At 43.3% G+C, this 25,343-nt stretch overlaps 1 protein-coding gene across 3 annotated transcripts in view; it reads left to right on the top strand.

Annotated features, from left to right (window-relative positions):
* The first annotated feature begins 18,032 nt into the window (after nucleotides 1-18,032).
* Nucleotides 18,033-25,343, top strand: part of LOC311108338 (homeobox-containing protein 1-like) — a 47,763-nt gene continuing 40,452 nt past the window's right edge. For 2 of the 3 annotated variants that reach the window (XM_084150966.1, XM_084150965.1), the window contains exon 1: nucleotides 18,033-18,250. In XM_084150966.1, coding sequence (XP_084007092.1) covers nucleotides 18,210-18,250 — 41 coding nt within the window. In that variant the 5' untranslated portion in view covers nucleotides 18,033-18,209. Of the gene's footprint in view, nucleotides 18,251-18,974; nucleotides 19,090-25,343 lie in introns of all 3 variants that reach the window. The other variant, XM_084150967.1, reaches the window with a different exon arrangement.

Genomic DNA, 25,343 nt, shown 5'->3' with positions numbered 1-25,343 from the left:
GCGTGATGCTGTGCTGAGTGAGCCCGCAGTGAGGCTTAAGGGGAAAGGGAAACAGATCTGGGCTCTGGAGAAGATGAAGAACAGACTGGTGGACATGAGAGAACTCTACCAGGAGTGGAAGAACTACGACGAAGAAAACCCTGTGAGTTTACAACCCTGTGAGTTTACAACCCTGTGAGTTTACAACCGTGTGAGAGATGTGGTTAACTACTTCTATCTAAGGCTCTAGACTCTTTCTGAATCTTTCCCTGCTCTCCTTCATTGTTCTGATCTAAAAGAACTGACCAGGTGTAACGTAATGACCAACTTTCACCATATTGTTTTCACTGGTCAAGTCTTTTCAGATGAAGGTGAGAAGGAGGAGAGCATTTAAAAAAAAAAGTGGATCGAGCCCTAGTCTACCGTCTCACGCTTTCTCCCCTCTTCCCTCTACTCTCTCCCCATCTCCCCTGTCTCCCTCTCTCCCCCTGTCTCCCTCTCCCCCCCGTCTCTCCCCCTGTCTCCCTCTCTCCCCGTCTCCCTCTCCCCCCCTGTCTTCCTCCTGTCTCCCTCTCTCCCCCTGTCTCCCTCTCTCCCCCTGTCTCCCTCCTGTCTCCCTCTCTCCCCCTGTCTCCCTCTCTCCCCGTCTCCCCCTTCCCCTCTCGCTCTCCCCCTCTTGCCTCGCTACCTCCCTCCTCTCTCCCCCTCCCCCTGTCTAGGTGATGCCGACCTGTTCTTTGACGAGCAGGAGAACCACAGTCTGATAGGAGTGGCCAACGTGTTTCTGGCCTGTCTCTTCTACGACGTCAAGCTGCAATATGCTGTACCTATCATCAACCAGAAGGGAGAGGTACGGGTGTGTGTGTGTGTGTGTGTGTGTGTGTGTTCTATGACATTAAGCTGCAGTATCCGTCATTAATCAGATTACATGGGTGACATGTCTGAAAAACACACTAAATGTTCAGCCATTAGTTAACCCTATACACTCGTACCCGTATACAGGTTGAAAATGGCAGATTTGGGCAACTGACAAATGCTTAAATTGGAGCTCAGTGGCTGTACAGTAACATGCTAAACGTTTCAATTTAGCCCTATCCATATAGGGCAATTCCCACGAGTGTAAAGGGTTAATGAGATTGTGTGTATTTCTCTCTGTTAGGAGGCAGGGGCGTCTCCATGTAGAGGCGTGGCGGGGGAGCGAGGGGCTGGAGGAGACCTCTCAGAGCACTGTGGATGGAGAGACTCCCACAGAGACACTGAAACCTTCAGTTTCCTGAAGCGCATACTGTGGAAGGTGCGTCTAGTGTGTTTGACTTAATTTAGCCATCGCTACTGTGTCCTCTGCAAACATTCCGAAATCAGTTCCCACCACATTTTTACACCCCAAAAACTGAAAATGTTGTTCTTATTGGACAAGTTCAGATAGTACCAGGGCTGAGGGGTGTGTCTGTGTCTGAATAGGAGAAGACAGTCTAACTATATAGGAGGGATAGAGCCTGAGCTGAGCTGTGTGTGTGTGTGTGTGTGTGTGTGTGTGTGTGTGTGTGTGTGTGTGTGTGTGTGTGTGTGTAGGAAGGTGACCTGGAGAGGTTGATGGAACAGTGGCTGACCACCCCTCACTAAGAGACAGGAGTACCTGGACCAGCACCTGCAGAAGATGGTCCAAAAGCCAGGTCAGCCTGTCGAACACTCACACCATGACCTCCTCCCGACACACATTACATTACACACAGAGCATATTCATGACCTCCTCCACGACACACATTACATTACACACAGAGCATATTCATGACCTCCTCACGACGACACACATTACATTACACACAGAGCATATTCATGACCTCCTCCACGACACACATTACATTACACACAGAGCATATTCATGACCTCCTCCACGACACACATTACATTACACACAGAGCATATTCATGACCTCCTCCACGACACACATTACATTACACACAGAGCATATTCATGACCTCCTCCACGACACACATTACATTACACACAGAGCATATTCATGACCTCCTCCACGACACACATTACATTACACACAGAGCATATTCATGACCTCCTCCACGACACACATTACATTACACACAGAGCATATTCATGACCTCCTCCCGACACACATTACATTACACACAGAGCATATTCATGACCTCCTCCACGACACACATTACATTACACACAGAGCATATTCATGACCTCCTCCACGACACACATTACATTACACACAGAGCATATTCATGACCTCCTCCCGACACACATTACATTACACACAGAGCATATTCATGACCTCCTCCACGACACACATTACATTACACACAGAGCATATTCATGACCTCCTCCACGACACACATTACATTACACACAGAGCATATTCATGACCTCCTCCACGACACACATTACATTACACACAGAGCATATTCATGACCTCCTCACGACACACATTACATTACACACAGAGCATATTCAGGACCTCCTCACGACACACATTACATTATATTTCAGACAGAGCATATTCATGACCTGTACTCTGACTGCTGTCTCAAGTCCAGTCAGATTCAAATCCTCTGTCTGATTGCTCTCTTTGGAGCTTTCTGTTGAGCAGTTTGACAAAAGACTATAATCAGTGATATAGTAAAGTGTGTGTGTGTGTGTGTGTGTGTGTGTGTGTGTGTGTAGATAAGTCAGAGGATGACGTGGAGCGGGAGGCCCAGCTGTTGGAGTGTCGTCTGACCCTGACAGAGGAACGTAACGCCGTCCTGGTACCTTCAGCTGGTAGCGGCATCCCTGGATCCCCTGCAGAGAGGTAGTGGTGTGGTGTGTGAGTGTGTGTGTGTGAGTGTGTGTGTGTGAGTGTGTGTGTGTGTGTGTGTGTGTGTCTGTGTGTGTGTGTGTGTGTGTGTGTGTGTGTGTGTAGATAAGTCAGAGGATGACGTGCAGAGGGAGACCCAGCTGTTGGAGTGTCGTCTGACCCTGACAGAGGAACGTAACGCCGTCCTGGTACCTTCAGCTGGTAGCGGCATCCCTGGATCCCCTGCAGAGAGGTAGTGGTGTGGTGTGTGAGTGTGTGTGTGTGAGTGTGTGTGTGTGAGTGTGTGTGTGTGTGTGTGTTGGAGCTGTGAGCTCCCAGTGTTCTGATTGGTTAATTTCCCCTGTTCCAGAGTTCCTGTTCCTGGGATGGAGACTCACATTCCTGTCCTCTTCTTGGACCTTAGTGGTACGTTCTGCTATTTCTCTTCTCTCCTCCTCTCCTCTTCTCTCCTCTTTCATTTTACATTTACATTTTAGTCATTTAGCAGACGCTCTTATCCAGAGCGACTTACATGAGCAATTAGGGTTAAGTGCCTTGCTCAAGGGCACATCGACAGATTCTTCACCTAGTCGGCTCTGGGGATTAGAACCAGCAACCTTTCGGTTACTGGCACAACACTCTTAACCCTTCCCTTCTCCTCTTCTCTTCTCTCTTCTCCTCTCCTCCTCTCTCCCTTTTCCTTCCCTTCTCCTCCTCCCTTCTTCATGTTATAAAAACTGATTGGCAGCATTTCAGGCAATTTGAGAAATAGATGTACATCCTCAATTAAGAAAGCTAAATCAAGCTACTTTCTAAGTTCTGTCTCAGACTGCTGGTGATTCATCTACATTTTCTAAACAGTTAATGCACTGAAGCATGGAAATGATTCAACTGCCCTGCCTAAGAAAGTTGTCAGACTCTAGCATCATTACTTGAAAAAATGAGATAAGTGATGCTTTTAATCAGTATTTTATTTTTCGTCAGGCTTTTTATTTGAAAGAAACTGTGGTTTAATTGACCCTGGTCAGCCAGTCAGTTGACTGCCTGCCCCTCTCCCAGCCTCTAGTTGGCTCATTGGAAGGTCAGTCAACTTCTAGTGAACCTTTGTTTTCATTTCAACAACTTTCTACTTGATGTGCTAGATGCCTTGCGCAAGATGTATGTAAAAAAAAAAATATCCACTGTGGCTGATTTCCTTGATATTTTCTCGCTGCAGCTTTCAGCTCCCCTGATTGCGGAGTCATTGACACATATTTCTTTATCTGACGATTACCTCAAGAGTTTCTGACGAGTATCCCCAGAGTTTGGAAGGCGGCCCATGTGCTCCCTCTCTGCAAAGGTGGTGACCCCTCATGCCGATTTTAATTATTTAGGTCGACCTCAAAATTGTCTTGCCTAGCAAAAATGTTAGAATCATTAATCAACTGTCAGTTTAGATCCTTCGTAGATATGAGATGTTGTCACGCCCTGACATAGAGATCTCTTGTTGGTTTGGTCAGGGTGTGAATATCTATGTGTAGAGCTATGTTATCTATTTCTATGTTGGCCGGGTGTGGTTCCCAATCAGAGGCAGCTGTCGATCGTTGTCTCTGATTGGGGATCATACTTAGGAAGCCATTTTGCCTACCTTTAGTTGTGGGATCTTGTTTCAGTTGGGCTTGTTGGAGGTTTAGCCGTTTGAACGTCACGTTCTGTTGGATTTTGTTATTTTGTCTGTGTTTTAATATAATAAATGACTACGTACGCATACCACGCTGCACCTTGGTCCGATCCTTTTACTCAACGAACGTGACAGAAGATCCCACCACCAACGGACCAAGCAGCGTGAACAGGAAGAGCAGACAACATGGACATGGGAGGATATTTTGGACGGTAAGGGATCCTGGACTTGGGAAGAGATCCAGGCAGGTATGGATCGCCTTCCTTGGGAGCAGACGGAGGTGAAGGGTAGGATAGGAGGAAGCTGCCCTGTTTGACTTATCGAAGGCTTTTGATACTGTTGACCGCTCTTTATTGATTTCAAAGTTTGTCTGCAATCGGTATGGATCAGGCGTCATGTAAATGGTTAGAAAATTACTTGATAGACAGGACACAGTGTTTTTTTTCTGATGGTGTTAAGACGGGTTTCCTTGATATTACCAAAGGTGTCCCACAGGGAAAGATTTTAGATCCTGTACTTTTACTGTCTGTGTAAACTGTTGGTCTATCTGCAAAAACATTTTTTTACATACCCCTGTATGCAGAGGATACTGCTGTGTGCTATTGCCCCCATGGTTGACCAGGCTCTGTCAGAGCTTCAGTCTTCCTTTATTGCCCTGCAGAAAGCCTTTGTTGAACTGAAATTGGGACTTAATGCAGGTAAAAACCAAGTATGTTAGTCTCCGAATCACGTAAAAATCTGTACATTGGATGGTGACCTCATTGGTTATTGACTATGGGGATATTGTCTATATGAATGCAACTGTAATGGTTTATCATAGCTCACTATGCTTTATCATGTCACTTTATCACACGCTTTATCACTATGCGTTAGTTAGCCTAGCGGTTAGAGAGGACCGCCAGTAACCAGAGGGTTGCCAGTTCGAATCCTTTGTCCGACAGGAAAAATCTGTCGGGAAGTGAGCTGGCAACCGGAGGGTTGCTGGTATCAAATCCTAGATTCCATTGCCTGCCGTTTGTGCCATTGAGCAAGGCACTTAACTCTCCACAACAACAGCTCCCCCGGGCACCCAGTGTGGCAGCGCCCTGCACCTCCCCCCCCCCCCCCCCCCCCCCCCCCCCCCCCCAAAAAAAAAAAAACTACCTGTATGGGTATGCATGTGTGCCTTTTCGGAGGGGTTGGGTTAAAAGCGGAAAGTAAAATTTAGGTTGGACCTTGTGTGCAAATGACCAATAAAGGGATCTTAATTACGGGCTATGGGTTCAGTACACATCACTGCATTCTGTATCATAAAGTAGGCTGGCCCTCTTTTGAAGTCTTGTAGATGGAAACGTTGCACTCGTTTTGTTTATAAAGCGCCTCCTGCATAAACTTCCACCATACCTTAACTCGTTGTTAACCTATAGATGTACAGGGTACCAGACTGGGGCTCAGGGACGGCTAACTCTGGAGGTCCCTTCCATCCCCACTGAGTTGGGTAGATCTGCTTTTAGGTTTTTTGCACCTTACGTGTGGAATGATCTACAATGCACTTTAACATTGGAGGAATTGGTGCCTCTGGGGGGCATTTCAGATGGTTGTTATGGGACCTTTTTTAATGAAGAATGTCGTGTTTTTTTCTTTTTGTGTATTGTTGTGTATAATAACGTGTAGTTTATTGTATTGTGGTGTTATACAGGTCTCATCTGGAAAAGAGACCTTGGTCTCAGCATTGACAAAATAAAGGTTAAATCAAAAGTATTTTGGCTGTGTGACTCAGAACCCTCTCGCTCTCTCTCTAGCTGATGACTTTTCCAGGATAGCTCGGCTGGTTGGGGGTCCAGATGCCATGCTGAACCAGGAGGTTGAGGAGTTCTTCGACCTGCACATCGTCAAACATTACGACGGAGAGGTGAGCTAACGGTCTTAAAGACAACAAACTGGGGCTGAAACAGACTGAGGCTCCACAACACTAGTAGTGATCTCTTGGTCCAAAGCAACACCTAGTCTTTTTTCTTTAGAAACTTCTCATAGATCTAAAAGGAACTACCGGCCCATTGGAATATATGCCAAGCTGCTTACTCACTTTAGACCCCTTTTTAAGGTCTACCAGAAGTAACTAGGGGACTAGATGTTGAACCAGGCATATCATCCCCCCTCCCCAGGTTTGCGCGGAGGCGTCGTGGGACTCTACAGTGCATGACTGTCCCCAGTTGAGTCGGCTGACCTCGGGGTGTACCTGACAGTCGGGGTCGAAGTTCAGCTCTCACCCCCTGCTAACATGCAGCTGGTCCTCAGAAAACGCATCTGTGTCAACCTCAGCCGGACAACAGGTAGGAGACACACACACACACACACACGCACACACACCGGACGACATGTCAGACATGCACACACCAAACGTCAGAACACACACACACACTGGACAACAGGTCAAAGTTGCTCAGTAACTTGCTCCTGTATAATGCAGTTGTACATGTTTTTTTTTAAGCATGTACAACTAAAATATTCATTCATTTCTGGGCATAATAATTAATTATTAGTATCCAGTCTATACCAATGATGATTTTGTATGATGTAACTTAATTGGGTATAGTTGGATGTTTATATCATGGTTATGTATCAGGGTTGGGGTCAGAGTCTGTTGAAGAGGATTTCTCATCGCATATATATCTCATATATGTTTCAAACGTTTTATAATAATAATAATAATAATATGCCATTTAGCAGACGCTTTTATCCAAAGCGACTTACAGTCATGCGTGCATAAATTTTTTGTATGGGTGGTCCCGGGGATTGAACCCACTACCCTGGCGTTACAAGCGCCGTGCTCTACCAGCTGAGCTACAGAGGACCACATGTGAATTCGATCTGATCTGACTATGAATGTTTTAAGACAGCCATAAAAAAAAAAAATATGGAGGAAGAGACAAATCTACATGATTTGTTTATATCAATATGGTGTTACAATAAACTTTGACCTGTAGATACATCTTTACCAAGTTGTCGGCAAAAAATTGTTTGACTTTTTGTAGACAACTGGATTTTGTATTGTGGAACTTTACACTTCTATATGGCTAGGAACCAATGCTCAGAACTCTTCGCAGGCTCCATTTGTCGGTGGGACTTGTGGTTCCTATCGCTCAAAACTTCTGTCCCTTGTGACAAAGACTAAACTACATCTCCCATTTAACTATCATTCATCTTCCAAGGTTTTTCAATCAATATTGCTGTTGTCCGGTAGTCATGGGGAACTGCACAACTCCAATATAGTGTTTTTTTCTCAAAATTGCCTGGATATCACATGACCTACTTATATCAGTAATTTCATAATTTAAGCATTACGAAACTTCTATTCGATCAAATAAACTTCACATAGCAAATAAGCCATAAAAAAATAAAATGTTTTTACTCTCATTGCCCTCATACAAAAACTCCTTGCTTGGTGGCCAAACAACGAAAAAACGCCACCTGCTGGAAGGAGTTGTGCCTCACTTCCTCTTCCTCTCTGCTAAGTGCATACGTGGAGTGTGTCTGGAAGAGGGCGTGTCAACAGGAGTGGGAGGATCAACAGAATTATGTGTCTGGAAAGCTAATCAGCTAATTGGGCAGATTTGTTGGCAACTCAAGACCGTTTTGCGTGGCTGCTGAGCTTTCAAATGTACGGTGTGTGGCATTGGTCGGCAGAGATGACGGTAAGGAGTTTGAAGTTAGGCTAACATTTTTGCCGTTCACGTTGAGCTGTGTCTTTTGGTGTAGCTACCTAAGTTCTTGGGAACTGTACACGACTTGCTGTCTAACATTTTAACGTAGCTATCATCACCGTAGCTATCATCACCGTAGCTATCATCACCGTAGCTATCATCACCGTAGCTATCATCACCGAGAGTCCTGTTTGCTGTGGGCGAACACAGGAGGCTGGTGTCACCTTAATTGGGGAGGACAGGCTTGTGGTAATGGCTGGAGTGGAATGGTATCAAACACATGGTTTCCATGTGTTTGATGCCATTTCAATTTCTCAGTTCAGGCCATTATTATGAGCCAACCTCCCCTCAGCAGCCACCACTGGAGCTAACGTTATCAACTTATCTAACTAGCTAGCTAACTAGCTTATTAAGCTATTTGTCATTGTTTGTGTTTGACAGCATATCACACTTTTTAAAGCTGCCGATGTCCGCACGGTTTTATCCCATCATTGCCCCTTGTCACGATCGTCAGGGTAAGGAGTAGACCAAGGCGCAGCGTTGCAGGCAAACATACTCATTTATTAGCGAAATGTGATCAAAACAACAAAAGACGGTAACGTGACAGTACACGGTAAAACACAACCAACTCGAAACAAGAACCCACAAAACACAAAGGAAAACCGACAGTTTAAATATGGCTCCCAATCAGAGACAACCAGCAAACAGCTGACACTCGTTGCCTCTGATTGGGAGTCACTCAGGCCAACATAGAAAATGACAAACTAGAACCCCCCAACATAGAAATATAACACATAGAATAAACACACCCTGGCTCAACAAATAGAGTCCCAGAGCCAGGGTGTGACACCCCTTCTGCCAGCCGTCCAGACCTATGCCAGTTTGTGGGCACACATTGAGTCTCACATACCAAAGGCTGTGTCACATAGAGGTAAGAACATGTAGCCACAGTAATTGTGCCAACATATCAAAAAAATCTAATATGAAAATTATGATTTCCCAGTAGGGGGGGAATGAATAATGTTACAGCTAGTCCTACTAGACTTAGTGTTCCGTTTTTTCCATTTGAGGGATCTGTGGACGCTGGTGGCGTCTCTGGGTCTGAAGCCATTCGACGTGAGAGAGTGGTGGAACAGAGTCCTGCAGACACCGGTCAGACAGGGAGGGGAAGAATCGGCCTTCAGAATCTGCAGGCCTCGGTGAAGTGTATCACGCTGCGTCGTGGACGGCCTCCGCCGGAGAGGAGCGTCAGAAGAGGTGGAGCTGACAGAAAGCGAGGGAGTAATACGAGCTGCGGCACGCACAGTGACACTAGCATCAGCAGGTGTATCGCAGAGGGGGACCGTCCTCAGGAACTACGCAGGTGTCAGGCTGAGACGGTTCTGCTGCCACCTACTGGTCAAGACCACTACACACAGGTGGGGTAGCTGTTACTCCTCCTGATGGAGAGGCTGGTGTTGGGCAGTGGCTCTGATGGAGAGGCTGGTGTTGGGCAGTGGCTCTGATGGAGAGGCTGGTGTTGGGCAGTGGCTCTGATGGAGTGGCTCTGATAAGTGTGTCTGGACTGTCGGCGTCTGCCCGTCATCACACACTGCACACATCTACTGCAGACACTGCGTCGTAGAGGTCATATGTACCGAGCAGGCGCAGGGCCCTTTGCGCAGAGGCTGGATCAAGGCTAGTGAGCTGGTGGAGTTTCCTCAAGAAGAGGAGGAGCAGCTCCAAGATGGAGGCTCTGTTTAGCCTGCTCAGACTGCACAGTGAGGACAACGGCATCAAGAGCCAGAAGCAGGATCTGTTGGAGAAGGCTTTTGGCCTCCCCAGTGAGAGGAAGACGTCGTGGACCTCTAGACATCTTGCTGTTTTAAAGACTGTTGGAAGAAGACTGTCCAACTGGTTTAGTTTAGTCATGATAACACTGATTAAACATAATGCCAGCCCTCCGAATCAACACCTACAGTACCTCATGGAGCGGGAGGTAGCTTATAATATAATAATATGCCATTTAGCAGACGCTTTTATCCAAAGCGACTTACAGTCATGCGTGCATACATTTTTTGTGTATGGGTGGTCCCGGGGATCGAACCCACTACCTTGGCGTTACAAGCGCCGTGCTCTACCAGCTGAGCTACAGAGGACCACACAGCTTAGTGGTTAAGAGCGTTGTGCCAGTAACCGAAAGGTCGCTGGTTCTAATCCCCGAGCCGACTAGGTGAAAAATCTGTCGGTGCCCTTGAGCAAGGCACTTAACCCTAATTGCTCATGTAAGTCGCTCTGGAAAAGAGCGTCTGCTAAATGACTAAAATGTAAATGTATACTCCACATGCCATTCTGTTTGGGCTGTAGTTTGGTAGATGAATATCTCGCACTAAAAATGCCCTCTTTCATTATTCTCCTACATAAGTTTTGGATGCTGTTCACATGGGAAACCATCAGACCAGGCTGAACATTTTGTGATTTTGAGAGTCCATCTATCATCACTGTGGTTCAGGATTGTTTATCTTGGCAATATGTATTATTTATAAAGTTTATTTGGCAGGGACAATGTACAGCAAAACATACAGTACCAGTCAAAAGTTTGGACACCTACTCATTCAAGGGTTTTTCTTTATTTTTACAAGTTTCTACATTGTAGAATAATAGTGAAGACATCAAAACTATGAAATAACACATGGAATCATGAAGTTACCAAAAAAGTGTTAAACAAATCAAAATATATTTTAGGTTCTTCAAAGTAGCCACCCTTTGCCTTGATGACAGCTTTGCACACTCTTGGCATTCTCTCAACCAGCTTCATAAGGAATGATTTTCCAACAGTCTTGAAGGAGTTCCCACATATTCTGAGCACTTGTTGGCTGCTTTTCCTTCACGCTACGGTCCAACTCATCCCAAACCATCTCAATGTGGCTGAGGTCAGGGGATTGTGGAGGCCAGGTCATCTGATGCAGCACTCCATCACTCTCCTTCTTGGTCAAATAGCCCTTACACAGCCTGGAGGTGCGTTTTGGGTCATTGTCCTGTTGAAAAACCAATGATAGTCCCACTAAGCGCAAACCAGATGAGATGGCGTATCACTTCAGAATGCTGTGGTAGCCATGCTGGTTAAGTGTGCCTTGAATTCTAAATAAATCTTAGTGTCACCAGCAAAGCACCATTACACCACCACCTCCGTGCGTCATGCTGGGAACCACACATGCGGAGATCATCCGTTCACCTATTCTGCGTCTCACAAAGATACGGCGGTTGGAACCAAAAATCTTGAATTTGGACTCCAGACCAGGGACGGCCTGTTCAATAGGGCGATATGGGCGACGCACTGCCAAACGGGAAAAGGAAGGGATTTTTTTTCTAATCAATTATATCACGGCAACAGTAGTTATCAGTGTTCTAATCTGATCTGACTGCCACTAAATGTCAAATCAGGCTAAAGTCGTGCTTCAAATGGCCCGCCCGTTTTTGGGGCGATTTCAGTCAGGTTGAAAATCGCCCAGAAGTCTCTCATAGCCTGTCATGTAAAATCTATTTTTTTCAAATTTCAAAGCTTTCAATACAATCTCTATGGGGGTCTGTGGGCTTGCACTTACGCGCTTTCGTCATACGTGACGTAACCATGAACGTAACTAAGCAAATAGCGGCTAGCAGCGTCTCTGTTGCGACCTGCAGTGTGGCGTTATCTTATGTTTTTAATTTGTACACTTAGTTTACAAACATTCTGCCAACCATGGATTTCCAGTGGTGGGTTTTGGACTGATCTTGTTGATCGTGTACATACCCGCTACGAACGGACTAAATAATGAAAACGCTGCTGGCAGCGGAATCCAATACAGCTGGGAGACTTGGCTGGATGACAGAGTCCCGGACAGAGAAGTGGAGCCGGCCGGTCTGACAGTCACAGGGAAAATCGATCCTGGTAAGAGAGCGACTCTGTACCCCCGACATTGAACTGCTTTCTGTGTCACTGCGACCTTACTATCTGCCCCGTGAGTTCCCCCAATTGTTTGTTACCGTTGTGTACTGTTGATAATCACAAGTTTACTGGAGAACTGAGACCAAGTAGAGACTTTGGACAGGGTGGATATGGTATAATAAAGGCAGTTTATTCAGAGGTAAAGATATCTGGAATCGCGTGCACGGACTCGTTCGTCAAACTCTTAGGGAGCTATCTGAAGAGAGCCCCGAAAACATTGTGTGCAGACATTTTATACAATAAATGATGTAGGTTGAATCTAGTAGTTCTGATCTTCTGATTGGTCCTGATGAGTTGGGCGAGGTCCCCTCCACTGTTGCATTGGCTCTGAGTCGGGTTCTCTGTCTTCAAATGTTCAGCCTAAAGAGAGGGGATTTTTGTGTGTGTGTGTGTGTGTGTGTGTGTGTTTAACAGTGATGATGTGTGTGTGTGTGTGTGTGTTTAACAGTGATGATGTGTGTGTGTGTGTGTGTCCTCAGAGCAAGAACTCGTGAGTTGGAAGAACTGAGAGACCTATGGCGTGGGTGTTGTCCTTGGCCACCTGCTGACAAGGCTGACAAGATAGGACTCTTTTGTCCATTGTTATAGGATAGGAACAGCATTGATTGAAAACAAACGCCCAACACAAAATGGGTCATGCACAAGATTTTAGTCAGACCAAGCTATAACATTATATATTTACTACGACAGTACATTCAACCAAAAGCTAATATAACAAAGGCATCAGAGATTATTTATAATCTGTCACAGAAACTGGAATCCATCTCCCCAGATCAGTCAATAAATGCTTCTGGTATTGACTTATATGCTGCCCCTGTCTTCATGTTGTTGCTGGACATATCTTTTTTTAAATGTGTGTAGGTCACCTAAATAATCAGAAAAATTGCCCCTCCTGAGAATTTTTTCAGGAGCCGCCACTGCTCCAGACCAAAGGACAGAGTTCCACCAGTCTAATGTCCATTGCTCGTGTTTCTTAGCCCATGCAAGTCTCTTCTTCTTATTGGTGTCCTTTGGTAGTGGTTTCTTTGCAGCAATTCGACCATGAAGGCCTGATTCACACAGTCCCCTCTGAACAGTTGATGTTGCGATGTCTGTTACTTGAACTCTGTGAAGCATTTATTTGGGCTGCAATCTGAGGTGCAGTTAACTCTAATGAATGTATCCTCTGCAGCAGAGGTAACTCTGGGTCTTCCTTTCCTGTGGGGGTCCTCATGAGAGCCAGTTTCATCATAGCGCTTGATGGTTTTTGCAACTGCACTTGAAAGTTCCATATTGACTGACCTTCATGTCTTAAAGTAATGATGGACTGTCGTTTCTCTTTGCTTATTTGAGCTGTTCTTGCCATAATATGGACTTGGTCTTTTACCAAATAGGGCTATCTTCTGTATACCACCCCTACCTTGTCACAACACAACTGATTGGCTGAAACGCATTAAGAAGGAAAGAAATTCCACAAATGAACTTTTAACAAGGCACACATGTTAATTGAAATCCATTCCAGATGACTATCTCATGAAGCTGGTTGAGAGAATGCCAAGAGTGTGCAACACTGTCATCAAGGCAAAGGGTGGCTACTTTGAAAAATCTAAAATATATTTTGATTTGTTTAACACTTTTTTACTTCACTAGATGATTCCATATGTGTTATTTCATAGTTTTGTTGTCTTCACTATTATTCTACAATGTAGAAAATAGTAAAAATAAAGAAAAACCCTTGAATGAGTAGGTGTGTCCAAACTTTTGACTGGTACTGTAAATCTCAGAATATGAGAAGTAATGTGTTGCACCAGATTTAGCTGACGTCTAATTTACATCTGCAGTCCCTGGGCAACACATGACAACATTATGTACAAACAGATATATAAAACCATAGATCAGGACATACAGACATATGTTTAACAACATTTAATCAGGTGTAGTGCTTAATGTTTGCTAAGTTGAATAGGCTATATATCAGTACAATATCTAGGTTTATCATTCAGGACAAATCATTGAGTTTCCAAAGGTAATTCAAGATGTTCTTTATTGTCCCCAAGGGAAAATGTATTGGACACACACAGCTGCTCCATACAGTAACAATACAAACATGAAAGGTCATTCAATCACAAACATTGCATGTGTCCCTATCATACATACACAAATCATATATATATATATATATATATATATATACAAAACATTAACACCTGCTCTTTCCATGACATAGACTGACCAGGTGAATCCAGGTAAAAGCTTGACACAACTTGACACAACTGTGGGAATCATTGGAATCAACATGGACCAGGATCCCTGTGGAATGCTTTTGACACCTTGTGGAGTCCATGCCCCGATGAATTGAGGTTGTTCTGAGGGCAAATGGGGTGCAACGCAATATTAGGTAGGTGTTCCTAATGTGTTGTACACTCAGTGTATATCACATTGCACATGGTCTCCCCCTACATCAGGGTTTCCCGACCCTGTTCCTGGAGAGCTACCCTCCTGTAGGTTTTCGCTCCAACCCCAGGCGTTACTAACCTGATTCATTTTATCAACATGCTAATTATTAGAATCAGGTGTGCTAGATTAGGGTTGGAGCAAAAACCTACAGCTCTCTCCAGGAACAGGGTTGGGCAGTCCTGATGTAAACCTACAGGAGGGTAGCTCTCCAGGAACAGGGTTGGGCAGTCCTGATGTAAACCTACAGGAGGGTAGCTCTCCAGGAACAGGGTTGGGCAGTCCTGATGTAAACCTACAGGAGGGTAGCTCTCCAGGAACAGGGTTGGGCAGTCCTGATGTAAACCTACAGGAGGGTAGCTCTCCAGGAACAGGGTTGGGCAGTCCTGATGTAAACCTACAGGAGGGTAGCTCTCCAGGAACAGGGTTGGGCAGTCCTGATGTAAAACTACAGGAGGGTAGCTCTCCAGGAACAGGGTTGGGCAGTCCTGATGTAAACCTACAGGAGGGTAGCTCTCCAGGAACAGGGTTGGGCAGTCCTGATGTAAAACTACAGGAGGGTAGCTCTCCAGGAACAGGGTTGGGCAGTCCTGATGTAAACCTACAGGAGGGTAGCTCTCCAGGAACAGGGTTGGGCAGTCCTGATGTAAACCTACAGGAGGGTAGCTCTCCAGGAACAGGGTTGGGCAGTCCTACAGGAGGGTAGCTCTCCAGGAACAGGGTTGGGCAGTCCTGATGTAAACCTACAGGAGGGTAGCTCTCCAGGAACAGGGTTGGGCAGTCCTGATGTAAACCTACAGGAGGGTAGCTCTCCAGGAACAGGGTTGGGCAGTCCTGCCCTACATACTGCTGGTTAGGAGTTTGACTGACAGGGAAAAAGGAGTGCTTATATCTGTTCAGCTTCCGCTGAGGAACCCTGTTGCATCTTCCTGATGGGGAGAAGCTGAAACGATGGGTGTCTCATGATTGTTTGTTCAAAGACAGTCTTTTTTTTAATTTTAATTTTACCTTTTTTTAACTAGGCAAGTCCGTTAAGAACAAATTCTTATTTACAATGACGGCCTACACCGTTCAAACCCGGACGACGCTGGGCCAATTGTGCGCCGCCCTATGGGACTCCTAATCACGGCCGGATTGTGATACAGCCTGCAATCGAACCAGGGGTTCTGTAGTGACGCCTCAAGCACTGAGATGCAGTGCCTTAGACCGCTGCGCCACTCGGGAGCCCAAAGACAGTCTGCAGCGACGGGTGCTACCTCACACCTATCTCCTTCATGGCTGTCTGGACCAAGCAATTTATTTGTGATTTTTAAGGTAACTGACAAGTAGCCAAACTAGGCTGAAATGCCATAGAATAGAATGCTCTCTATGACAGCCTGGTAGAATAGGAGCATGACCGTCCGTTTGACACCAAAAAAAAACTGAACCTACACAGGAAATAAAGGCGTTGGACCCTAGAGCATTTGTAAGAGTGGACCTGAGTAATGTCCACATTATGGACCACCACAAAGGTGAGTGGTCAACAGATTTGGGGTCAAAAAAAACAATTTCCTCACTTTGCTTGACATTTAGGATGAGTGTGGTCATCACACCACTGTACCTCTGACCTATAGACAGTAGTGTCAGTTTCTATACATTATATCTCTGCGCTATACACAGTAGTGTCAGTGTATTTACATTAGACCCAGAATGGCAGTACCATCAGAAAACTGGACAATATAGTTATCAGGGTGTCTACTTGTGTACAGTGTGAATAGGATGGGTGAACTCTCAGCCCTGGGAGGTACCTTATTTTTATTTTTTTGTCATTTAGCAGACGCTCTTATCCAGAGCGACTTACAGGAGCAATTAGGGTTAAGTGCCTTGCTTAAGGGCACATCGGCAGATTTTTCACCTAGTCAGCTTGGGGATTAGAACCAGCGACCTTTCGGTTACTGGCACAATGCTCTTACCCACTAAGCTACCTGCCTGACCCTGGGCTCAGGCAGGCTCTCGTTCACTAGGTCCTATTGGTCAGAAATAAGCGATTCCACCTGATGGGTTTGACTGACATCTGTCTGAGCTTACTGAGGAGGACGTGTGGCTGCAAGATGTTAAACGCTGAACTAAAATTCACAAATAGCAGTGGGGCACAGGCCTTGGGGGTTCCCCAGATGTTGCAGGATGAGATGCATTATCCCGAGGATTGCTTCGTCAGTGCCATGTTTGCGTTTGTAAGCGAAGTGATACAGGTCCAACACTGTTTAGTTTGACTGACGCTTACACACCATGATGTCTTCAAGACACTTCATTACAATGGAGGTCAGAACAACAGGTCTACAGTTGTCGTTTTCTTTGGGAGAAGGTTTTTGGGGAAGAGGGGTGATGATTGCCTTCTTCCATCAACGTGGAACCGTGTGGGAATGTACAGACCTCTGAAAGACCGGGACACAGGCTGGTGTAAGTTCCTCTGCACAAAGCATAGATGCCTATCGGGGCCTGTTGCCAGTTTGCTTAAAGACTCTTGTGGCTTCTCTAGGGTTAAATTCTAAAATGGGGTCACAGCCATCAATAACAATGGTGTTGAGCATGTTAACACACTTGGCAGAGAAATAATGTTAGTCAAACTTTATGTAGAAGTCATTAAAGTAATTATAATGAGCCTTATTCACAAAACACAATTTTATTGTCATCAGATGATACCTGAACAGACTGAGTTATAGGCCTAATAATGATGGTGTATTAGTAATAAATAAAAATCTGGTAGACTAATAACTGATGTCAATTACTTTTATTTTCATATTTAGGCTGTAAGTGAGGTGTTTCTGTATTTTGTTAACATTCAAATGGCACAGTATGATTCTCTATCAAGAATAGAGTGGCTTTTAGCTCTCCCAGTCTTGTTTCACACGGTCAGGAACTGACCAATAAAAACGTTTTAAAAAACGGGAAAAACAACACGCTCAATCAAAGCCGGCTAACCAATTATAGAGCGCTGGTGTAACGCAGTTGAACCGCGCACTTCTGTTGACGCGCCCACTTTCAGACACCATTCTTGCAAAGGCAAAACAGTGCCAAAGACAGTGCAGTATCAAGAAAGACTAAAACTACTTCTCCAACAGAAATCCCCGATCGCACTTGTAGGCGGATGCCCATGGTGACGTTTGCAGCTAACCTCATGCGTAGAAAGAAGCACGTTATCGGGTCAAACGGTCGTCTCGTACCGAACTACGGCATGTGCATGCCGTCAAATCATTGGCACTCCTTCGATATAAAATATTTTTTTGACGAAGATGTGTCAGTTTGTCAATTTCACGAGGTTAGAGTAACAACATGTTCAACTACCTAAGACATTGGCTCGAAACTAGGTTGTGCCTTTCGATTTCGAGAAAATTAACAACTCAGGAAGAATTGTTCACTTCTCATTGATTTCACAGACCTAGTCTGTTTCGCGAGCGTTCCCGGAAGTGTCGCGATGTTTCGCAAGCGTTCCCAGAAGTCTCGCATGCGTTCCAGGAAGTGTCGCGATGTTTCGCAAGCGTTCCCGGAAGTGTCGCGATGTTGCGCCTGTGGGTTTAGAAACTCTTGACAGTATGAACGGGACTGAAATCTAGCACTCCTACTACAATCTGGCGGTCGATGTGTTGTTGTTGCTACTGTTAATAAGTGGCATTTCCCCACACACTGTTCTGTGGGGGTGCGATTTAAATGGTCAAATGTACAGAGGCACATCGAGATAAAGAGCTAAGGTAAGATGTGATATTTACCTAGTTAACTTTAGACCTTGAATTAGCTAACGTTAACTAGCTAGCCTATAGCTAAATTATTTTCAGTGGTGCATTGGTGGATTAGCAGTTAGCTATATTGCAATCTGGTAAAATAGCCAAACACCCATTTATATGTAACTGAAACAGTTGTCGTTGGCTAATTAACTGGCTAAGTGCATGGCTAAAAGTCAGATAGTTGAATTTGTATTTTGAGTTTGCTAGCCAATAACCAAAGCAGTAGCTAGTTAGCGAACGTCGTTATGCCAGTCTATTTTTACTTAGTAGGTCAGTCTATCCGAAGGGCTACGTTCGCTAGCTCTGTTTTCAGCTACAGTAGCAGTTGTAGCAACTCCCTTTGTTTGCCATATTTGCCAGCGAAGTAACTAATGCATTGCAGAATCACTGTCATGTAAACGAATGTTTGTGTGAATTATTTGGGGATTGAATCTGGGAGTTCCGCAGATGTACAGCTTTAACCATACAAATATTAGAATTATAAAACTTTATTGACCTAATTTACGCTCCCAGCTGTTTGCAGATGTAAACACAAACAAATAGTGTAATTATAGAACGCTAGTCGATTTATATTAAGAAGCAAAATGAAAACAGCCTTATTGTACTTTTTTTAATGTAATATTAGAATTTTTCCTGTAATTTTTTCCCATGTTTTTATTTATTTGTATACCTCTGATTGTTGCATGTGCAGCATTGACTGAACGCAAGTCCCATGCTTGAGCAACAACAAACGCTCTCCTTGAGTGGCGGGGCGGTGCTAGGTTGTGTGGAAAGCGGCATGGAGAGAGATATATTTTGGAACTTTTGTGAGTTTACTGTTCATTTTTTGTTGTTTATTTCACTTTTGTTTATTATCTAATTCACTTGTTTTGGCAATGTAAACATATGTTTCCCATGCCAATAAAGCCCCTTAAATTGAATTGAAATAGAGAGAGCAGAGAGAGATGACTCAAGTAGCGACGTAAACTATACAAATGGACGTTACACACGGCGTATCACATTTAACAAACCAAACATTCAAATATCTTTATAAGGTAAAGTATAAACCCAAACCGGTCCGTGCAATAATACCGGTATATCGTAACATCTGTTTGCAAAAAAACACCATGCAGAGAGAACGGTCACTAAGTGCATCATTGGAGCAATGTCCACTGATATGTAAAAAGGGAGCGCTGTTCGCGGATCAGCTTTCTCCATTCAAATCTTACCTTTTTTAACATTATAATGTTATTCACAATACTGACGACGGATCAGCTCCTAGAGAAATATCACCGCCTACGGCTGCAAATGTTGACGTGGCTTATTCTAATGCTTACCCAATAAAAATGCATTAAATCACAGGTTTATCACATGCTAGGCTACACTTCATGAATTATATTGAGAAAAATTACAGACAGCCTAGCCTACAAGTAGCGAGTCAGTGATTAGCCAACATTTTTACTACGTTGTCCCAATAAAAATTATTTATTTAATCTTCAGAAAAGACTTTTTTAAGGAAAAAAAAACAAGGGCTTTACAATGATGGTGAAAACTTGAAGACATGTTGGGGTGAAGTTAGCCTCGTCGCCAGCCTGGGAACCCGGTGTAAATCAGTGATGCTTCGCAACACGTCAAACTAATTAAACGCCTTGCTCCAAAGTTGGTCACCAGATTTAGTGCCATATGAACTAAACATTTCAACAAAACAAGCACTGGTGACAAAAACGTTTGCAGCACGCTGGTTTTCACAGCATTTATGTTATTTCGAGATTAGGTAAAGCTGCAACAAGAGGAAAGAAATGGTATACAATGCTGACCGTATAGATATTTTGACGTTTCTGAAGTGATATTTGTCTGTAAAGGCTAGCATGTGGGACAAGCCAGCTAACCTTGTAAGCTACCTAGGTATAATTAACTAGTTAGTTGCTAGTTCAATTTCTCTCACGATTATGAAGCCAACAACATTTTAATAAAAACAACATTATTGACCTAACAGGTTAGCCGTGTTAGCCCAGTCGCTAGCTTATCCAGGGTCAGTGATGTATAGACGGTACCTGGTTGCTATGGGAACAACTGCAATCATTTTGTAAGCAACATTGTTAAAATGAATGAAATAAAATGAACATAAACTGTTAGCGCTGATACTCATCTCCTGTAGCCTAATTGTCATCATCTTATTTTCATACTGTACCTAAATTACAAGGGTTGGATTTGTACTAAACAATTTTATATGTCAGCACTTAAAAGGCATGTACAAAATCTGGTATATGGTTTTCCTCATACATTGTCTGCTGGTATCATTTTAAATGGAGAACATATAGCTCAACATGTTAACAATGTGTGAGTTTAGCTATTCTCTGCTTCAGATGCCAGATGCCCACTAGGCCAGTAATGACATACTGTAGGCCTCTGGTGCATTGGTGACGCATGCCATATGATAAGCTACAAAATGGATTCACATAGCTGATATACTGAGAGTGACAGTCATATAAAACCGATTTGGAGATCTTACAACTAGACAAAAAGGAAATGTTCATTTGAGAATACAACACAGACACATTAGAGACAGAACCCTTCCCCTCTTTATTGCAGGACTGTGATATGTGATTAATCAACATTGACACTAGTTCATTTTAAATACTTTTTAAAAGTATAAAAACAAGTTTTTTAAATACTTCACTTCAAATAATTAACACTTCATCACTTCAAAATGTACAAATATGCTAACTGGTATGTGAAGATTAGACATACAGTGAGGGGAAAAGTATTTGAACCCCTGCTGATTTGGTACATTTGCCCACTGACAAAGTGAATAAAAAAAAAACCTACCATTAAAATTATAGACTGATCATGTCTTTGTCGGTGGGCAAACGTACAAAATCAGCAGGGGATCAAATACTTTTTTCCCCTCACTGTATTAGTCTAAACAATAGATAATTGATTAGTAACAAGTAGACAATTATTACTAAAGCATAATTTCAGGTGAACAAGAGAACCTCCATACCAGTGGTGGTCAACCTTGCTCAACTGATCCTTGGTTTGATAAGTGGAATCAGTTGTGTTAATGCTGGGCTGAAACAGAACCCTGCAGACCTCCAGCAGGGTTGGCCTGCTCCAATTGTAATAGGTTTATACATTGTGTGTGATGGTTAACTGTATTTTTGTATACATTTGCTAACATACAGTACCAATAAAAAGTTTGGACACCTACTCATTCAAGGGTTTTTCTTTATTTTTACAATTTTCTACATTGTAGAATAATAGTGAAGACATAAACTATGAAATAACACATAAGGAATCATGTAGTAACCAAAAAAGTGTTAAACAAATCAAAATATATTTTAGATTCTTCAAAGTAGCCACCCTTTGCCTTGATGACAGCTTTGCACACTCTTGGCATTTTCTCAACCAGCTTCATGAGGAATGCTTTTCCAACAGTCTTGATGGAATTCCCACATATGCTGAGCACTTGTTGGCTGCTTTTCCTTCACTCTGCGGTCCAACTCATCCCAAACCATCTCTATTGGGTTGAGGTTGGGTCATCTGATGCAGCACTGCATCATTCTCCTTCTTGGCCAAATAGCCCTTACACAGCCTGGAGGTGTGTTTTGGGTCATTGTCCTGTTGAAAAGCGCAAACCAGATGGGATGGCGTGTCGCTGCAGAATGCTGTGGTAGCCATGCTGGTTAAGTGTGCCTTGAATTCTAAATAAATCACTGACAGTGTCACCAGCAAAGCACCATTACACCTCCTCCTCCATCATCCGTTCACCTACTCTGCGTCTCATCAGACCAAAGTACAGATTTCCACCAGTCTAATGTCCATTGCTCGTGTTTCTTGTCCAAAGCAAGTCTCTTCTTCTTATTGGTGACCTTTAGTAGTGGTTTCTTTGCAGCAATACGACCATAAAGGCCTGATTCACACAGTCTCATCTGAACAGTTGACGTTGAGATGTCTGTTACTTGAACTCTGAAGCATTTATTTGGGCTGCAATCTGAGGTGCAGTTAACTCTAATGAACTTATCCTCTGCAGCAGAGGTAACTCTGGGTCTTCCTTTGCTGTGGCGGTCCTCATGAGAGCCAGTTTCATCATAGCGCTTGATGGTTTTTGCGACTGCACTTGAAAGTTCCATATTGACTGACCTTCATGTCTTAAAGTAATGATGGACTGTCGTTTCTCTTTGCTTATTTGAGCTGTTCTTGCCATAATATGGACTCGGTCTTTTACCAAATAGGGCTATCTTCTGTATACCACCCCTACCTTGTCACAACACAACTGATTGGCTGAAATGCATTAAGAAGGAAATAAATTCCACAAATTAACTTTTAACAAGGCACACCTGTTAATTGAAATGCATTCCAGGTGACTACCTCATGAAGCTGGTTGAGAGAATGCCAAGATTGTACAAAGCTGTCATCAAGGCAAAGGGTGGCTACTTTGAAGAATCTCAAATACAAAATATATTTTGATTTGTTTAACACTTTTGGTTGCTACACGATTCCATATGTGTTATTTCATAGTTTTGATATTATTCTACAATGTAGGAAATGGTCAAAATAAAGAAAAACCCTTGAATGAGAAGGTGTCCAAACTTTTGACTAGTACTGTATGCAGGTCTACACACATAACCCAGGGCATACAGGATAAACCCTTAGTGTCTTGGGACGTCTCTTCATCTGCTAACAGGCTTTCACAGCTTTACATATCTGAGGACAGAAAACATCACAAAGAAACAGGATTCATTATACTCAAATTAGACAGCACTGAATATTATGTTGCTATTATGTTTCTGCTCATGCTCCCAGGTGATATTTATTCATAACAACGTTTCCACCCTTAGGTCTTCATTTTTAATTTAACCTTTTATTTAACTATTTTTAAGGGCTCATTTGAGATTTGAGATCTGTTTTTCAAGAGCGTCGTGACCAAGATGGGCAGCACCATGTCATTACACAATTACAGACAGACAACATGAAAAACTACAAGTGATCTAGTAAACATCCATAGAAATCACAGGAGCATAACAGAATCATAAAACAGCAATTAAAAAAAACATTGACAGGTCAAGAAATCAGCCTCAAAATCCTTCATCTATCTATGATTTAAAGACACCAATCAGGACAAGTTCTTCCAGTTTTAAATGTATGTTGTAAGGCGTTCCAAACCCATGGCGCTGAGTACATAAAAGCCCTTTTACCAAATTTCAGTTCGGACATTTGGAACAGTTAGCAGGATAAAGTCCTGCCAACGAAGGGCGTACCAACCATATTTCTGAAGAATAAAAAATGCCCAGATAAAATGGTAGTAAATCCAAAATGGCTTTGTAAATAAAAGTATACCAGTGACTGAGCCTACAAGTGACTAAAGAAGGCCAGCCAACCCTGTTATATAAAGTGCAATGGTGTGTAAGTGTTTTGTAGTTTTAAAATAAATCTCAAACACTGAGCGGAAGCATATATATATATATATATATCTATCTCAGTCTAGTATAGGCATAAAAGTGTAGTGTAATAGAGATCAATATAATCATAACCAGGCTGCAGCACATTTTCCATCTTGTGAGGCGTTGGCCGGTAATGTACGACTACACTATTGACTAGATATTTCTGCTCGTGTTCCCAGGTGATATTTGTTTCGACCCTTAGGTCTTCCTAAGGGTGGAAACGTTGTTATAAATAAATATCACCTGGGAGCATGAGCAGGCTTTTTTCCTTTCTGTTTTCCATGAGTTCACCTACAACTCCAGCACCTGCGGAAAATACCTGGATGGGCCGATGTTTTTCAGCTTTCGCTATTATCTTTCTGCCTTCAAAAGCTTTCCCCTCTAGGAACTGGAGATTCTTCTCGTAATGTCCTCCCACAAAATGACCTGCCCTATTCAGTAGCCTACGCTCTCCCTTTACTGACAGCTGGAGCTGCAATTTCACCCTCTTCCATGGTTGTTATCTAGAAATGCATTTGGATACTTTTTTAATTTACAATGGTTATATCAAGATAGATAGCTAATAGGAAGTTAGCTAGCTGATGACATTTTAATTTACTTAGCTAAATAGTGTGTAAAGTTAGCTAGCTAAAGTTGAGTTAGCCTACAAAGTGACCTACTGTAGCCAGCTAGCTAGCTAATAATACATTGTTTCTTTACATTTAAAAAACATATTTATTTACTTGAATAGGTTCTCCCACTGCCTCAGTTTTTTGGGTCCTTCCAAAAACAAAATAATGGGCAATCTTCACAGTATTTTGGGGGAAAAAAGTGTCACCAGAGCAGTTTAGAACGTGTTGACTTTACCAGGGTAATCCAATTTCAGTAAAAATTAAATAGAAGACTGTCGGCCAAACTACTAGCATAGGCAATAACTCTCTACTAAATGTGTCCTACCCGGATAGAAAACAGTGACGCACATAACTCCCAGCAGCCCTTCTACGGACACGTGGGGGGAGGGTTCTTGAAATGTAACAACCAATCAAAATCTTGCCGCTGGAAGCCAGAGGACCATTCAAACCTTTTTTGCAATACAAAATCAACGATGTGATTTTGGAGGTATGGCAATGCGAGACTAGGGTTAAGTGGTTAAAATCTTTGAAGTCAGAGGGACGTGTCAAAATGTAGAATTTTGGAACTTTAGCAAGTCTTATTCGTATAAAACAAAAATATCACTTATTGAATTTTCCATGTGTTCTATATTAAAGGCCACTTAAAATATCAAAGGGACGCAAAAGGGTCTCTCTCGCGCGCGCACACGTACATTGATACAATGTGGTAAAAACATGTCTTGTGGTCTAACTAGCAGTTCACCTTTTTGTTAGCTTTGTACTCCTTATGGTTAACCAAGCTGTGCTAGCTAACCGCTAACTCATGGCCCAGATAACTGCGTAAATAGCTCAGGCTCAGGTGGGTAGGTAATGGATACAATAGCAGTGATTTGAGCCTCAGCTGCTCTAGGCAAACTGTCTGTCAACAAAGAGAAAGGTAAGAATCCTGCTAATAAATTGTTCATTCACAACACCTGACAACACCTTTTCAGCTTTGGTCCTATTGCATAACTCTTATTGATGGGCTATGGATTAGAAAAGTAAGTT

Source organism: Coregonus lavaretus (genome assembly GCF_964263955.1).
Source record: "Coregonus lavaretus genome assembly, chromosome: 33".
In the NCBI taxonomy this organism is placed as follows: domain Eukaryota; kingdom Metazoa; phylum Chordata; class Actinopteri; order Salmoniformes; family Salmonidae; genus Coregonus; species Coregonus lavaretus.
The sequence above is the reverse complement of the archived record's forward strand: the minus strand, read 5'-3'. Positions and strand labels throughout refer to the sequence as shown.